Raw genomic sequence first — 15,335 nt, 5'->3', positions numbered from 1 at the left:
ATTCTCACTCTGTGGCTTTTAAGCAATTTCACACTTTTCAGCCCCACCTCATCGGATATGCACTGACTGGAAACAAAGACGTGTCCACCCCAAAACTTTTGCAGGCATGAACAGTACTGAAAGTGAATTTGCGAATAGCCTCCCCGATACCATCATGAACATAAATAATCTCAACTGCGCATTAAAAAGGATATCTAGAGAAGCTAAAGTTAAACTTATAAGTCAAGGTTATCCTTAGTGACCCCTCTGTTCATGATTTCAATAGGTGTGGTTGCCCTACCACTCTTCCCTGATCAATACATGGCAGGATTGTCAGTTCATCTTAGTTTTGGGGTCATCTTACCCCATACGTGCCGCCCTGGGCTCCTGCTGGGAGGAAGGGTGGGATATAAATCAAATAATGAATCAAATAATAAATAGTATGTGCCCACTTGACCGCTTCGATCTGAGGAACTGGCACTGTTACAGATGCCACATAATACTTGTTCCGCAGTTGTATGAAGTTGTTCTTTTAATGCGGCAGCACCTACACTTTGGAACTCCCTGCCTATTGACATCAGGCAGGTGCCTTCGCTGTGCTCTTTTCAGCACCTGCTTGAAACATTTCTGTTTAAGCAAGCCTATCCAGACACATAGTATCCCTTGTAATGCCAGACTGTGTGGGTAAGACCAGTCCATTTGGCTCCCGGGTCCTGAGATCCTCCACACCTGTTTTAATCTCTGAAGCCACCCTCTCTCTACAGATGTGCTTTTAGGGGAGAAGCCTTCTTATAAAGCAATGCGGGCCCAAAATATTTCTCTTCCTGAAGCAAAGATGTGTCCCGCTCCCCATTCTATGTACAGAAGCTGACTGGACCAGCAGTTGCCTCTGACTTCAACCCTGGCGGTGGGATAACATCCTCCACTGCACCCAAAGCAGCAGGCTAATTGGGGGGCAGGGCACGTAGCATACAGAGCTCTGTTCCCCAACAGAGGGAAATGGCCAGGGCTCCTAGGAAATTGAAATGAACTGCCTTCAAGTCGATCCCGACTTATGGCTACCCTATGAATAAGGTTTTCATGGTAAGCGATATTCAGAGGGGGTTTACCATTGCCTCCCTCTGAGACTAGTCCTCCCCAGCTGGCTAGGGCCTGCTCAGCTTGCCACAGTTGCACAAGCCAGGCCCTTCCTTGTCCACAACTGCCAACTGGGCTCCTTGGGACTATGCAGCTTGCCCACGGCTGCACAGGGGACAGGGCATGTAACCCCTGAGCCACTCACTGTGGGGGTGATCTTGAGCTGGCCATTGACACCCAGGAGACATGAGCGGTGATTTGAACTCACAGACTCTGGACTCCCAGCCAGGCTCTCCTCCCCACTGTGGTATAATAGGAGCTGCCCCCAAATATCTACCACCTGAGAGTTCCCTCACTTTGTCTGACGGTAAAGCTGGCCCTGTTCAAGTGCTCGTGCAGCACTTCTCCGCTAGGACAAAAGCCTTCTTTTCCTTGCCAATGACCTGTCTCGTTTACAGCTCTATCGCTCCTGCCTCCACGAAAAGTGCTTTGTAAGCGAAGGAGGAAAATCAATGTGTCTGCAACTTTAAAAGGACGACCTATGTCAATTTTTCATGAACCTTTCAAAGCCATGCTCAGAAGAGGCATTTAAAAGACTTTGGCAGTATGTGAAAGGGATGGTCTCCAAGAAATCGTGACGGAGAAAAGGAGCCTGTAAGATTGAATCTAGCCCCCAGTTGGTTAAGGCTGAAAGAGATATCCATCTCTGTTGCATGTCTGCTTTTCTCCAGTGTGGCCTTTGTACGAAGTCACGGCTGAGAAAGGTTTATTCCTTGTTTGCTCTAAGGGCGTTGGTGCTTGTGCTTCTGGCTTGCTGTTCATCATTCAGTAACCAGCCATCATCAAAAAGCTTTCCTTGCTCACGGTGCATTGTTGTTGGTGAGGTTATGCTTCACCACTGTGGTGCTTGAGGGGTGATCCAGGATTAGGGATGGGGGGAGAAATGTGATCTAGTTTACATTTAAAGCGGAATTTATCAGATTTGCACTTTCCAAATCAATCTGAGAAGGGAAACACAGACATCCTTCACAATTCACACTTGGCTGAATTTGCAGTGTAGTTCTCCAACAAATGTTTACAAAAAATGCATAGATTAAAGGCAAGCATGCATCATAATTTGTGAAAATAATATACAAAAACATACTCTGTTAGGGGAAAGTGCTTGCAAAAATGTGTACCTTAGAACTGCATACAAAATTCTGTTTATTGGTAGAAACGTGCACTAAATGCTGAAGAATTTTGAGAAGGATTTATTTTATTTTATTTTTAAAGGCAAATTGCTGCAGAAATGTGGAGAACTGAATCTAAGAATGGAAAAATTAGAAACTGAGAGAATGAAAATTGACAGATCCTTCCCTCCCTATCCAGCATTTACCCTTCTAATGAAGGCCTGAGAGTAGCCCCTGTAGGAATCAGTGTTAAGGATGAACCAATCAGTGTTCCAGTATATGCAAATTTCACATGTAGGAGCATAGGAAGCTGAACTACACCATTGATCCATCTAGGCCAGGGCCGCATTAAGCTGAGGAGGGCCCCTAGGCTGGTTGGTGTTTGGGGGCCCCTTCTCCTCTTAGGCAGATCTGCAGAAACAGCCACAGGAGGGATCGCAGGACAGGAGCTTTTGAGCCGCCCACTGTCCCATCCCATCCCCCCCGCTTCACCTACCTTTCCGCTCTTTTTGCAGCTGCACGCACTGCACGCACAGGTTTGTCATCAATCAAGATGGCGGCCGAGGTTTCCCTAAGGGGCTGAAGCCTCTGCCGCCATCTTGGTTGATGGCAGCAATGCGCGCGTGTAGCACGCATGTGTGCCATCAACCAAGATGGCGGCAGAGGCTTCAACCCCTTAGGGAAACCTCAGCCGTCATCTTGATTGATGGCAAACCACAAAAAACAGTGGATAAAAAGGTAAGTGAAGGCGGGGGATGGCGGGTGGTTCGGAAGCTCTTGCATGGGCCCCCAAGAGCTCCGGACCCCTAGGTTTCAGCCTGCTAAGCCTAATGGATAATCTGGCCCTGATCTAGGCCACTATTGTTGACACTGACTGGCAGCGGCTCTCCAGGTTTTCAAGCCAGCCCTACCCGGAGATTCTGGGGATTGAACCTGGGACCTTTTGCATGCCAAGCAGGTGTGCTATTGCCAAGTTATTGGCACTGTGAACATGTTCATTCCGAAGTCCAGTCCACCACTTTTGCGCATCAATCTGTGATTTATTTATTTTTTAAAAGGATCAGTCCAAATGTGTATTTAAATATTTCAATACATATTTCAATATGTATTTTATCTTCAAACATGATTTTGGGTTTGTTTGTTTGTTGTTGTTTTGCATTTTGGAATGTCTGAGCCGAGCAGTGTGTCACAGCGTTTCATAAAGTGTGAAATCCTGAAGGATTTTGTTCTGATCCTTGTGTTCCGATCCATGTCTGGGAGGTGTGAATTACTTCAGTTTGCTTAAAAATGAAGACTGAGCAATATTTTTTTCCATCCCTGACTCAGTCTTATCTATCTGTCAGGGCTCTGAGAACAAACTCTAATGCAAGGAGCATCTGCTGAAGTTTAGAGGTGCTCCTTGCATGGAGATTTGTCTTCAGAATTATGGCAGACGGGCAACACTCTTTTTTTTTTTGCTAAACACTTTTTTGGGGGCCCTTCCTTCCCAAAATGACATGGTCATGCAGAGCTTGGAAAAGTTACTTTTTTGAACTACAACTCCCATCAGCCCAATCCAGTGGCCATGCTGGCTGGGGCTGATGGGAGTTGTAGTTCAAAAAAGTAACTTTTCCAAGCTCTGGTCATGGGAACTTTCCTGCTCAGAGAATGATATTCTTAGGCTTTCCTGACCCCAGTGATGGAGCCACTCCAGTTCTGATGGGTAAGGATGGGCGAATCTGTCCATCTGGTTTCTGTCAGTTTTTTCCCAGTCTTAAGTTCAGTTCTCCCCATCAGTTCATGATTTATTTTTATTTTTTAAAAGTCTTCATGAAAATTAATTAGCATTTTAGTTCAAATTTCTCCTAATACATCCATGTTTGTATGCAATTTTGCGTAATGTACACATTTTTGCAACATAGTTTTCTCTAACATAATACAATTTTATATGCTATTTTCACTAATATATATACTTTCTGCACACTTTACCTTAGTATATTTATTTTTGTACTCATTACAAGGATAGGGAACTGTACTGCAAAATTCACAGAAATTCAAGTTTTGAAGGATAGTAGTGTTTTGGTTTGCATATTATTGCAGAAAGTGGGAATTAGGAAGATTCACCTTTAGATGCCAACTGAATCAAATTTCTCCCCTAAACCTACTGACAGGACATGGGAGACAGGAGGGGCCTTTGTTCTTCTGGAGAGCTGGAGTATGTGGATGTCATCCCATGTGGTCAGGAAAGGCACATGAAAAATCCCATAATATCCTTCACAATGTGGTGATGGTGGAAAGGGCAGGAGTGGTGGATCATTTAAACTTTATATCAATCAGGGAGGAATACTCATTTGGAGAGCAGACAACTGAAGAGCGATATGCATCAGTGTGACGCATATATCCCAGTGCTTGGAATGAACTAGTTTGGCTTAACAAAGTACACTGGATTAATTCACAAATCTCTGCACGCCACCTGACATTAGTTCCCATAATTGCCAGGCGAACTGAATTCCTACCTACCTTCCTGTTCATCAGCTCCCACTGGTGGTACACGCCCTGATCACCTCTCGTTTGGACTACTGTAATGCGCTCTACGTGGGGTTACCCTTGAAAACGGTCCGGAAATTACAACTGATACAAAATGCGGCGGCTCGACTACTTACGAATAGTCGCCGCCGAGATCACATCACACCAGTGTTGTTCGACCTACACTGGCTTCCAGTTGTTTTCCGAGCCCAATTCAAGGTGTTGGTATTGACCTTTAAATCCCTATACGGTTTCGGCCCAGTTTATCTCACGGAGCGCCTTCAACGCCACCAATTATGCTGCCCGACAAGATCGGCCACACAGGGCCTTCTCTCAATCCCGCCAACAAAAACAGCCAGATTGGCGGGTACAAGAGAGAGGGCATTCTCAGTGGCAGCCCCCACTCTTTGGAACTCCCTCCCACAAGATCTCCGGCATGCCTCTTCCCTAAATGTATTTCGGAAAGCCTTAAAGACCTGGCTTTTTCAGCAGGCCTTCGGGGTATCCGGGGAGGGTTAATCGATATAATTGTAATGCCTCCTACCCAGTTTTAATATTGTTGTTGTAGATCTATTGTTTTTATTGTATTACTGTATTTTATTAATTGTATTTTAATAATTTTGTAAGTTGCCTAGAGTGGCCATTGGCCAGATAGGCGACGAAGAAATTAAATTTATTATTATTATTATTATTAATTAAGTTCATTGTGGGGTAGAACTTGGAATGATTTCTAGTCCATCTTCAAAGTAATTCTCTTACATGTGTTTTCCTTGTTTGTTTTTACTCCTTAGATTCTGGGCCTTTACGTTTAACGATCATAATTGTTGGGGAAAGTAAATTAAACAATTTACATGCCATTCTCTGTGTGTGTGTGTGCGTGTGTGTGTGTGTGTTTCATTAGTTACCTTAAGTTTATACTTCAGCACTGTAACACTGGGGAATGGGGAATGGGGGAAAATTGCACAGGATCATTTGGACAAACAACTTCATTATTATTATTATTATTAATTACCCGCCCTTCACTCGAAGGTCCTAGGGCAGGTTACAACAATGTTAAAATATAACATTAAAAGCAATATAAAATAACCTAAACATCAAGGTGAAATCAGCGTGACCCGAACAAGTTTGTTTTCTAAAGGGACACGTCTGAACTGGAATTAGTTCCTTTTGCGACATGTTCAACTTGAACTAAGACCAGTTCCTTTTACAAATGAGCTTTCCATGCTGTGATTTATCTTCCCATTGATAGAGGTTGCAAAATTCCAGTGTTCCATTGGTGTTCCTCCTGAGCCTATTGTTTAAGTTTTCCCCTTCCCTCATCTCTCTCTCTTTCTCTTTCTCTCTCTCTTTTAGGTGAATGAAATTTACCACGATGAATCCCTGGGGGTTCATATAAATGTAGTTCTGGTTCGCATGATGATGTTGGGATATACCAAGGTAAATACACCAGGTGAATGGTCCATCTATCTCCATTCTCATTTAAATTGCTTTTGGGAAGTGAGGCATTACTGGGTGTCTTTCCTGAACTGGGACATTGCACGTGTGTGTGTGTATGTATCTGTCTGTGTGTGTGTATGTCAGGAGTGGTCATGGAGAGCGAGATCCTGCTGCAGTGGCGTGCCATTCCTTAACCTTTGCTGGTTAGCTCAAATCCTGCTTTACCTGGAGCTGTCCAGTGGTTTAAAGATCAGGTCTTCCTATCAGATTTCATACAGTTTGGGGCTGGTCCCACCAGGAAGGAGATGGGTCACAATGTCAAGTGATTAGACTACTTATGAGCCAAAACATATGACATTGGGTGTCTGTGATCAGATCACCTGAGGGTTTTCTTTTTTAAAAAAATCAGAGGGCTCCAGATTTGATTGGATAAGCACTATTTGAAACCAGGTAAGCTTTTAACCTCCTTCTCTCTGTGTTTTCTGGATGTAAATGACACACACACACACCCCTCCAAGAATCTCTTAGCCCTTAGTGGCCCTGCCTGTATCCCCACCACCACTGTGGGTTTCATAGCTTGGGAGAGGGGGTGATTGAATCTAGATGCTGCTGCAAGAGGGAATGGTTAACCCCTCTTTCCACAGTGCTGCTTCTTCAATCAAAATCAGAACATCCTGGATCTTCTTTAATGTAAAGGGCAGCTGGGAAATGGGACTCTCAGGAGAGCAGAACACAGATCTTGCTTGTCATATTTGTTTTGATCCTGAACCTGAAAGAAGAAAGTGATGGGAGCAGCTTAGGAACAATCACATGTGGATTATTATTATGTTGGACTATGACCTGGGAGACCAAGGTTCAAATCCCCACACAGCCATGAAGCTGACTGGGTGACCTTGGGCCAGTCACTGCCTCTCAGCCTCAGTGGGGGGCAATGGTAAACCCCCTCTGAACACCGCTTACCATGGAAACCCTACTCATAGGGTCGCCCATAAGTTGGAATCGACTTGAAGGCAGGCCATGATGATGATGATGTCTTGTGCTTTTCTGGTTGGGTTGAGGAAATCGCGTCTGGGGAAACTCCTTAAAAAAAATCTACTCCCAATGAAGTCCAAATCCTGTGCTCCAAAAAAAACCCTGAATCTTTAAAACCTTTAAAATGATGCAAATTGGACACATTTCCATGATTCCTCTTATTTTTCATGCACCATCCCTTTTGGCTTCTGAGATTTCACTTGGCACTGTGTAAGACCTTTTAAGAATTTTTTTTCTAGCCATAAGGACTAGAAAGTTGCTTTTAAAGTTGCAAGCTGAATTCTGCACTCAGATTCTGATTCTGGCTTTTTTCCTGCATCCCACAAAATCACAGCATACCGACAGCCCTGGCCTGAATTTTATTACTTCCCTTTGGAAGGAAGGAGAGAGAACAGAGCAGGCCAAGTCTCTTCTGCCATCCAGTGATAGCCAGCTTCTGCCAAACCAACAATTCCTGGGAATTCTCTTCCTCTGAATCAGGAATAGGGAACCTTTTTCATTCCTAGAGCTGCACTCCCTTCTGGGCAACCATCTGGGGGTCATAACCCAGAGATGGGCAGGGCTTGAGACAAAAGTAGGTGGAACAAAATGTGAGTTTTACTTGTGAGCAGTAGGCCAGTTTCTACACAAACACCTCTCCATGTGCATTATCAGACTCTAAGAACACATTCCACCCAGGCAAAAATAATCAAGAGTGTGTGTAACAGGGCCAGTGAAGGTTGGGTCCTGGGGAGAGGGGATGTGGCTAAGGAGGAGCTGTGGCCTGGAAAGAGTCCCGGGACGCAGACAAGCATCAACCTCATTGCAACCCTGCTCTGCCTCAGCCCTGTCCAGGAAAGTGGCTTATGGTATCTCATGAGACTATGACACCATAAGTTTAAAGCATCTTATACCACTTTAACAGTCATGGCTTCCCCCAAAGAATCCTGGGAACTGTAGTTTGTTAATGTTGCTGAGAATTGTTGTTATGATGTGCCTTCAAGTCGATTTTGACTTACGGCGACCCCATGAATCAGTGACCTCCAATAGCATCTGTTCTGAACCACTCTTTTCAGATCTTGTAAGTTCAGGTCTGTGGCTTCCTTTATGGAATTAATCCATCTCTTGTTTGGCCTTCCTCTTTTTCTACTCCCTTCTGTTTTTCCCAACATTATTGTCTTTTCTAATGAATCATATCTTCTCATCATGTGTATTGTAATGTTGATGTGTTCCATTTCTTGCTTGACAATTTCTAACTTCCCTGGTTCTTGCTTCTCACATCCCATGTTCCTGTTGTGTACCTCGTATAACTCTGGACTCTCCTTTCGCAACTGTGCACATCAGCCTCCAGGCCCAGTTGCATCATTAATCACAGTGCTACTTGTACTTGTCTGTTATTCTTCCCCAGTAGCTCGGTGAGTACCTTCTAACCTGGGGTCTCATCTTCCAGCACTATCTCGTGTTGCATTTTCGATACTCTGTTCATAGGGTTTTCATGGCAAGAGGTATTCAGAGGTGGGTTACGATTGCCTTCCTCTGAGTTTGGATGCATCTTAGTGTGGTGTCTCAGCTTTGACCATTCCCCCTTGGGTGCCCCTGCTAGGAGTCTAGCCTCTTGGTCTAGACTCCCAACAGCACTGCTCTCAGCTTCTTCAACACTCTCAAACCCCCTCACCACGTTAAGGTGTGCATCGTAGAGGGGGTGAGAATTGTCAAGAGACTCCTATTCCCCTCTCAGAGCTACAATTTTCAGAGTTCCCTGGGAAGAAGGATCGACTGTTAAACTACTACTCGCTACTTGAGTTTGATGTTAGATGGATGGATCTCTCTCTCTCTCTCTCTCTCTCTCTCTCTCTCTCTCTCTCTCTCTCTCTCTCTCACACACACACACACACACACACACACACACACACACACACACACACACCTGTAGACTAGTGGAGGTTGGTCCATAGGGGCAAGTGGGGCACTGCCCAACCAACCTCAATCACCCATTCTCCACTCGTCTCTCTTCTTACTTACAACGAGTACAGGGAGGGTGGCGCTACCTGTCACCTTCCTTATTCTCAGTGTTGCCCTTGTAGGACTTAGCAGGGAGAAGGATGAGGGGATAGAATTAGGTGTCTCTGCGTGTCATTGGTTCTGCCTCCATTTATTGTATGGGCTCCTTACATTCCGCCCCACCAGCACAAATTGGCACCAACCACTAGTGCTGTAGACCAGCCATTCCGAACATTTGGGTCCCCAGCTGTTGCTGGGGTACAGTTTCCCTCATTCCTGACCTTTGGCCATGCTGGCTTGGGCTGATGGGAGTTGTAGGCCAGCAACATCTGGAGACCCAAGGCTGCTGTAGACTAATGTTGTGCAGTTCAGAATTGTGTCCCCTCGTTCTGTGTGATTGGTAGATTGGCTGCCAGTGTTCTCTTTATTACCCAACTGTAGAAGTAGATGTTGATACGTAAATCACTACATGACCGTTGTTTGTCCATAGTATTATTGCATCATTTAGCAGAACAGTATAACACTTCTTGGGTGGGTGGAAGGGCCACTTCATCAATATCCTTGAGCTCTGATAAATATTTATTGCCTTTCCGTTTGAACAAGCAATACTTGTGTATATATGGTGTGCTTCAGTCCTCCCTGGAAGAAATACTAGCAGCTCTCTCCCTCTGTGTGTGTGTGTGTGTATGTGTGTGTCACTGCCCTCAAATTTATCTTACAAGAGATGTTGCCTTCTCCCACCCCCAGCAGTTTGGAATGTAAGCAAAGCCCAGCTGTGCAGGCACAGCTCTCCCAGCGGAGTAGCTGCCTCAGTCACCGAGTGTTTGCTATGCGTGGAGTGAAAAGTGTCATCTCAGACTCATTATAGTGCCAGAGGTATATAAACATTTGAGATAATGGTTTCTGCAAAGTTTCTAATATGCAGCTTTAACGAGCCAATCTGAATGCTTAAAGGCAGAAAGGAAAAGAAGTTTATCACAGAGGATTCTGTTCAAAACACTATTTATCAGTAGCAACTTTACTAATCAATCAATAATAAATTTATTGTACTAGCCAAAGGCCATGACAAAAACTAAAACAGGCAAGTGTACAGAAAGAAATACTTGAAACATTACAAAGAAATATAGGTAAATCACCATAGGCAAACTCAGCTTCAACTTCAAACTCTGAATCTCCAAGACAGTTTATGACAACTTTGTCTAATTGTCTCTTCCATATGTGTCACTCAGAAGAAAATAAAAAGAACTGTTTCTGCAAGGGAATTCCTACATAGGTTTGCAAGGGTTTCAAGAATCTCTACTTGGATCCCTATACAGAAGGCAGATTAGCATGTAAAGGATATCTTCCACTTGGAGCTGGCCACAGATGCATAATATACGTTCAAATGGCACTTTGTTATAGCTCCCATCCAGGACTGCAGTTGACATAACTTGAAATCAACATTCAATAAAAGCATTTCTTAGGGAAAGCGGCCTCAGTTTAGACAAATAACTGGCTCTAAAATGTTCTGTTTTCAATAGAAGAAACCACAGAGAAAATTTAGAGCTCTTTATTAATTGCAGATCTCTCCTAGAATCTATCCAAAGTAGCCTGTCCCTTGATTGCCTCTCATCCGTATCAGAGGCCAACTCAGGAAAGCAACAGCTATACAAGAGCTTTTACAGAATTGAGTTCCACTGTTGATTATTACCCATTTCCAGGTAACTCATTGCTGGAAGATGTTCATTTGGCAGAGTAGCAATTTGTTTAAAATATCAACTGAGCACTGTCTATTCTGTCCCAGGCTGTGGTCTGAAGACACATAAGGCCAGTTCCCTGCTGAAGCTAAGCAGGGTCAGGTCTGGTCAGTGTCTGGATAGGAGACCGCATGGGAACCATATGTAAGCCGCCTTGGGTTTCTATCATGAAAAGGAAGGTGGGGTATAAATGTAATAAATAAAAAATAAAAATAAAAATAAATACTCTTGTCTTAATTGATGGCCATCTAGATTATGTGCGCAAAAGGCTGCAGGAGTTGCAACTGGGAGAGAATAAAGTTTTCAGAAAAAAATATTCTCTACAGTTTCCAGGACATTAATGGTGGTGCTATCAAACCCCCAGAATCGAGCTCCCTAAAGCATTTGGCCTTGTCATCAGAGTTCAAGGCTGTCACACTGAGCTGCTTAATCTTTCCTTGCTGAAAATAGAGGAGTATGCTGGAGCTGTTCCTCATAATCCCCATTGCTGCACACTGGGAGCAAAGGGAACTGGTTTTCAGAATTCAGCCTAACTAGAGATGCTGCAGGAATTTAATCTTTGCAAATTCCAACAGAATTTCCCATTTGTTTGTTTGTTTGTTTGTTCCCCCTCTCTTCAGCCAAAAAGGCCCAGAATAACTTACAAATCATGAAAAAGAGACATTGTACAAAGATAAAAAGGCATTGCACAAGGGTGCAATTCGAGAATGGTATGGGACCTTTACAAAACTGAAACTTTAGAAAGATGACAGATATGCACACACCAATTTCCCCAGTTCCTGAGATGTTATTTTAATAAGCTAAGAAATTGTCCTTTCCAGTGCTCTGAAGATTATGTGTTATTGATCTGTCGTAGCCTGGCAGAAGAAAGTCTTTTGTATTGACCTACAGGCAGCAGTTCTGTAGACATCAAGGATGACCTTGGTGATCAAAAGAAAAACCTTCTCCAAAATGTTGTTTTCATTTCTTGACCTCTGTACCACAGAAAACATTGACAATAAACTTGAGGGATCTCTAGGCAAAGGGACCTCTGCCCTTAGGCGTACCCTAGTGCCCTCTGATGAGCTTATTAGGGTAAGGCAGGGGCACCTTTTCTAGCCTGAGGGCCACATTCCCTTCTGAGCAACCTACCAGGGGCCACATGCCAGTGGAGGATAGGGCCAGAGGCAAAAGAGGACCATGTAATAGTAGCCTAATTTCTACCCTCACTCAGGGGAAGCAAGAAGCATGATCAGAGTTCAAGGACAAGTTCCAACAAGGCAAAAATGCTCAAGGAGGGTGTGTAGCAAGACCTGTGAGGGTGTGGCCTCAGGAGGAGGGATGTGGCCTGAGGAGAGTTCCAAGGACCAGAGGGAGAGGCATGGAGGGCTGTGCATGAGGTTCTCGATACCTGTGCCACGGGGTTAGTGGGGTGGTGGGCAGCAGTGCAGAATGCAGTAGAGGCGAAGGGTGGTCTTGTACAGCCCAGCACTATGAAGCAAAGTACCAGGTGAGGCAGCTGTAGCTGCTGCCATCTTAATTTCTCCAGAGGACCTCTGGGCTCTGCACTGGGACCTAGAGGCATTCCAGATGCCTCGCCCTGTGCTTTGCGTTAGAGCACCAGACTATAAAAAGAAGAAAATGAGAACTTTAAAAGGGGTGCGACATCACTAGCATGAGGCCTTCCAGGGCCATAACATTTGCCCTACCATGCTGAGGGCTGGCGCCTTGACTGACCAGTAGTGATCTGTTTGTGATCAGGTTCTCATTATTTTTCAGTCCATCAGCCTTATTGAACGAGGAAATCCATCCAGGAGCCTGGAGAATGTTTGCCGCTGGGCATACCAGCAGCAGAAAGCAGATCCTAGCCACCCGGAGCACCATGATCATGCCATATTTCTAACCAGGCAAGATTTTGGACCAGCCGGAATGCAAGGTAGCATGATCAAGACTTTTTTTTTTTTTTTTTTAAGTATTTTGCTGTGTTGGCTGTTTGCACAACTTTACTTAATTCAGACAAAAATGGAATTCAGACAGAATTCTTAAGTCACTTCTGCTCTCCTTATTCAGACTTGGTAAATGTTTGCTAACCCAATCTATCACTGCTGGGTATTGCAGCTGCTCAGAATTCAGCAGTTCCCCGCCAGGTTATTATCACCCCACTTGGTTAATGATATAAAACTAGAGCAGTTTCAATTGCTCCTAAAAGAAACTATTTAGGTGCTAGGGATGGAAAGGGAAGGTTTCATGGCTCCCTCCCAGATGACAATCCAATTCCCTGACCGCTAGATGTCATTTATCTTTAAAGTTGCTTCTTACCCAGAAAAAAAACCAAAGAAAGACAAACAAAGTATTACCTCCTACTGCTTCCAAAACTCTTAACAGCATCATCCTCAAGCCAAATCAGAGTGAGGGAGGGAATAAGAAACAAAATGTCCTGCCTTCAGTCTGATTTGACTTCTCGGAGGAAAAGAACTAAGAAGCATTTAAGCACAGGCAGTGTAGACACAGCTGCAATCAGTGGGGTGCACATGTCACCCCATCCTCATTCCCCCAGTCATTGCCACAATGTCTCCTAATGAAGCAGGGGGAAATCCTATGAATGCTGATCAAAATGTAAAAGCAGAAAAGAAAACTAGAATGTTTGAATATAAATGTTGTTCACCATGGGTCAGATGTTGCTGGGCAATTTCTAGTCAACAAGACTATAATGCGGACAGGGCCATTGCTAGAGACGTAAAACTATGCTAATTTATAGGTGGGGGTGGCAGAGGTCTGTCCCACACTGTGCTTTGCAATGCACTCAGCAGTCACAAAAGTATGTGTTTGTGTGTTGTTTTTAAAAAGGGAGTGAAAGAAGAAAATCCAGGGCCTGTCGCAAAAAACCTGGGGCTCAGGCTCCTAGGTCAGGAAAGGGGAACTTTTTGGCCCCAATCTGACCCCATCCTCATAGACCAGGTCTGACAGTGGGTGGGACAACTCACCTGTCAGTCACCGTATGTCATTACGATGTCAGATGATTGATAGGCGAGTTGTCCCATCCACCTATCGAAGTCCATTGGGCTGAGCTTCCCAAGTGCCCAAGCTTTTGGGAACTGCTAAGTGAAAGACTTTGCTGCTCTAGGAGCATCAAACATTTGGCATTGAAACTGCTGCTAAAAGGGAGTTTTCCTGAAAAACCATCTTACCCCTTATATACCCAGTTGATCACTGCGCTCTTCAGGTGACGGCCTCCTGAAGATACCAACTTATGAGGAGGTTTGTTCTGCACAACATAGGAAGCAGACCTTTCATGTTGTGACACCAACAATTTGGAATCCCCTCCCCTTAAAAATTAGACAGGCACCATCTTGGTTATCTTTTTGGTGCCTATTGAAGATCTTCCTCTTTCAACAAGCCTTTTAAGTAGAGACAGCTGGTATAGCACAATGGGGAGGAGAGCCTGGCTGGGAGTCCAGAGTCTGTGAGTTCAAATCCCCACTCGTGTCTCCTGGGCGTCAAGGGCCAGTTAAAGATCACCCCCACAGTGAGTGGCTCAGGGGTTACATGCCCTGTCCCCTGTGCAGCCGTGGGCAAGCTGCATAGTCCCAAGGAGCCCAGTTGCCCCACAGCTGGCAGTTGTGGACAAGGAAGGGGCTGGCTTGTGCAGCTGTGGCAAGCTGAGCAGGCCCTAGCCAGCTGGAGAGGTCTAGCCTCAGAGGGAGACAATGGTAACCCTCCTATGAAAACCACTTACCATGAAAACCCTATTCGTAGGGTAGCCATAAGTCAGGATCGACTTGAAGGCAGTCCATTTCAATTTTTAAGTAGAGGCCTTATCCCAGTCTGCGTCTGTGCTGGAATTGCTTTGTAAGATATTTTTAAAGCTTTTTTAAAAAAATACGTATGTTTTTTAAGATGTTTTGTTTTAGTATGTTTGTTTTTAAGATGTGTTGAAGTGGTTTTAGTGCTTTTGATTGCCGCCCTGGGCTCCTCCTGGGCTCAACGGCGGGATATAAATTTAATAAATAAATAAATAAAAGCAGTGGCTTCCAATCAAAAGTGCCTGGTGCTACTGGAGCAAGGTACTTGCTTCAGCAAAGGAACACCCAGGAGCTCACTTTACGCTTCCAATTGTTCCTTTGCAGCCATGTCAGCTCTTGCAGGTGGGCACGGTTTAGGGAAAACAGCCTCGCAGACCGAATAGAGAGGCCTGGCATGTCAATTTTGGCCCACAGGCTGAATGTTTCCCACCCCTGCCCTAGGATATCCTCAGACAACATTGCTGAATGTTGCTGTGATACAACAAGAAATCATGTCATCCGGTGAAATCCTCTGCCAATAGAGATGCAGCAGCCACCTCCTGCTTTGACTTTTAAACACCTGCTGAAAACTTTTCTATGCCACCAGGCTTAGGCAGGCAATTGAGAAGATATCATTCTGCAGTAGTTTAGTTAATGAT

At 44.6% G+C, this 15,335-nt stretch overlaps 1 protein-coding gene across 1 annotated transcript in view; it reads left to right on the top strand.

Moving 5' to 3' along the window:
* Window positions 1–15,335, top strand: part of ADAMTS3 (ADAM metallopeptidase with thrombospondin type 1 motif 3) — a 188,413-nt gene that overhangs the window by 101,137 nt on the left and 71,941 nt on the right. The window contains exons 8-9 of the mRNA XM_061582955.1: window positions 6,084–6,167; window positions 12,674–12,830. Coding sequence (XP_061438939.1) covers window positions 6,084–6,167; window positions 12,674–12,830 — 241 coding nt within the window. The remainder of the gene's footprint in view (window positions 1–6,083; window positions 6,168–12,673; window positions 12,831–15,335) is intronic.

The sequence above is a fragment of the Rhineura floridana genome, chromosome 9, assembly GCF_030035675.1.
Source record: "Rhineura floridana isolate rRhiFlo1 chromosome 9, rRhiFlo1.hap2, whole genome shotgun sequence".
Taxonomy (NCBI): domain Eukaryota; kingdom Metazoa; phylum Chordata; class Lepidosauria; order Squamata; family Rhineuridae; genus Rhineura; species Rhineura floridana.
Note: the sequence above shows the minus strand (reverse complement) of the source record. Positions and strands in the feature narration are given on the sequence as shown.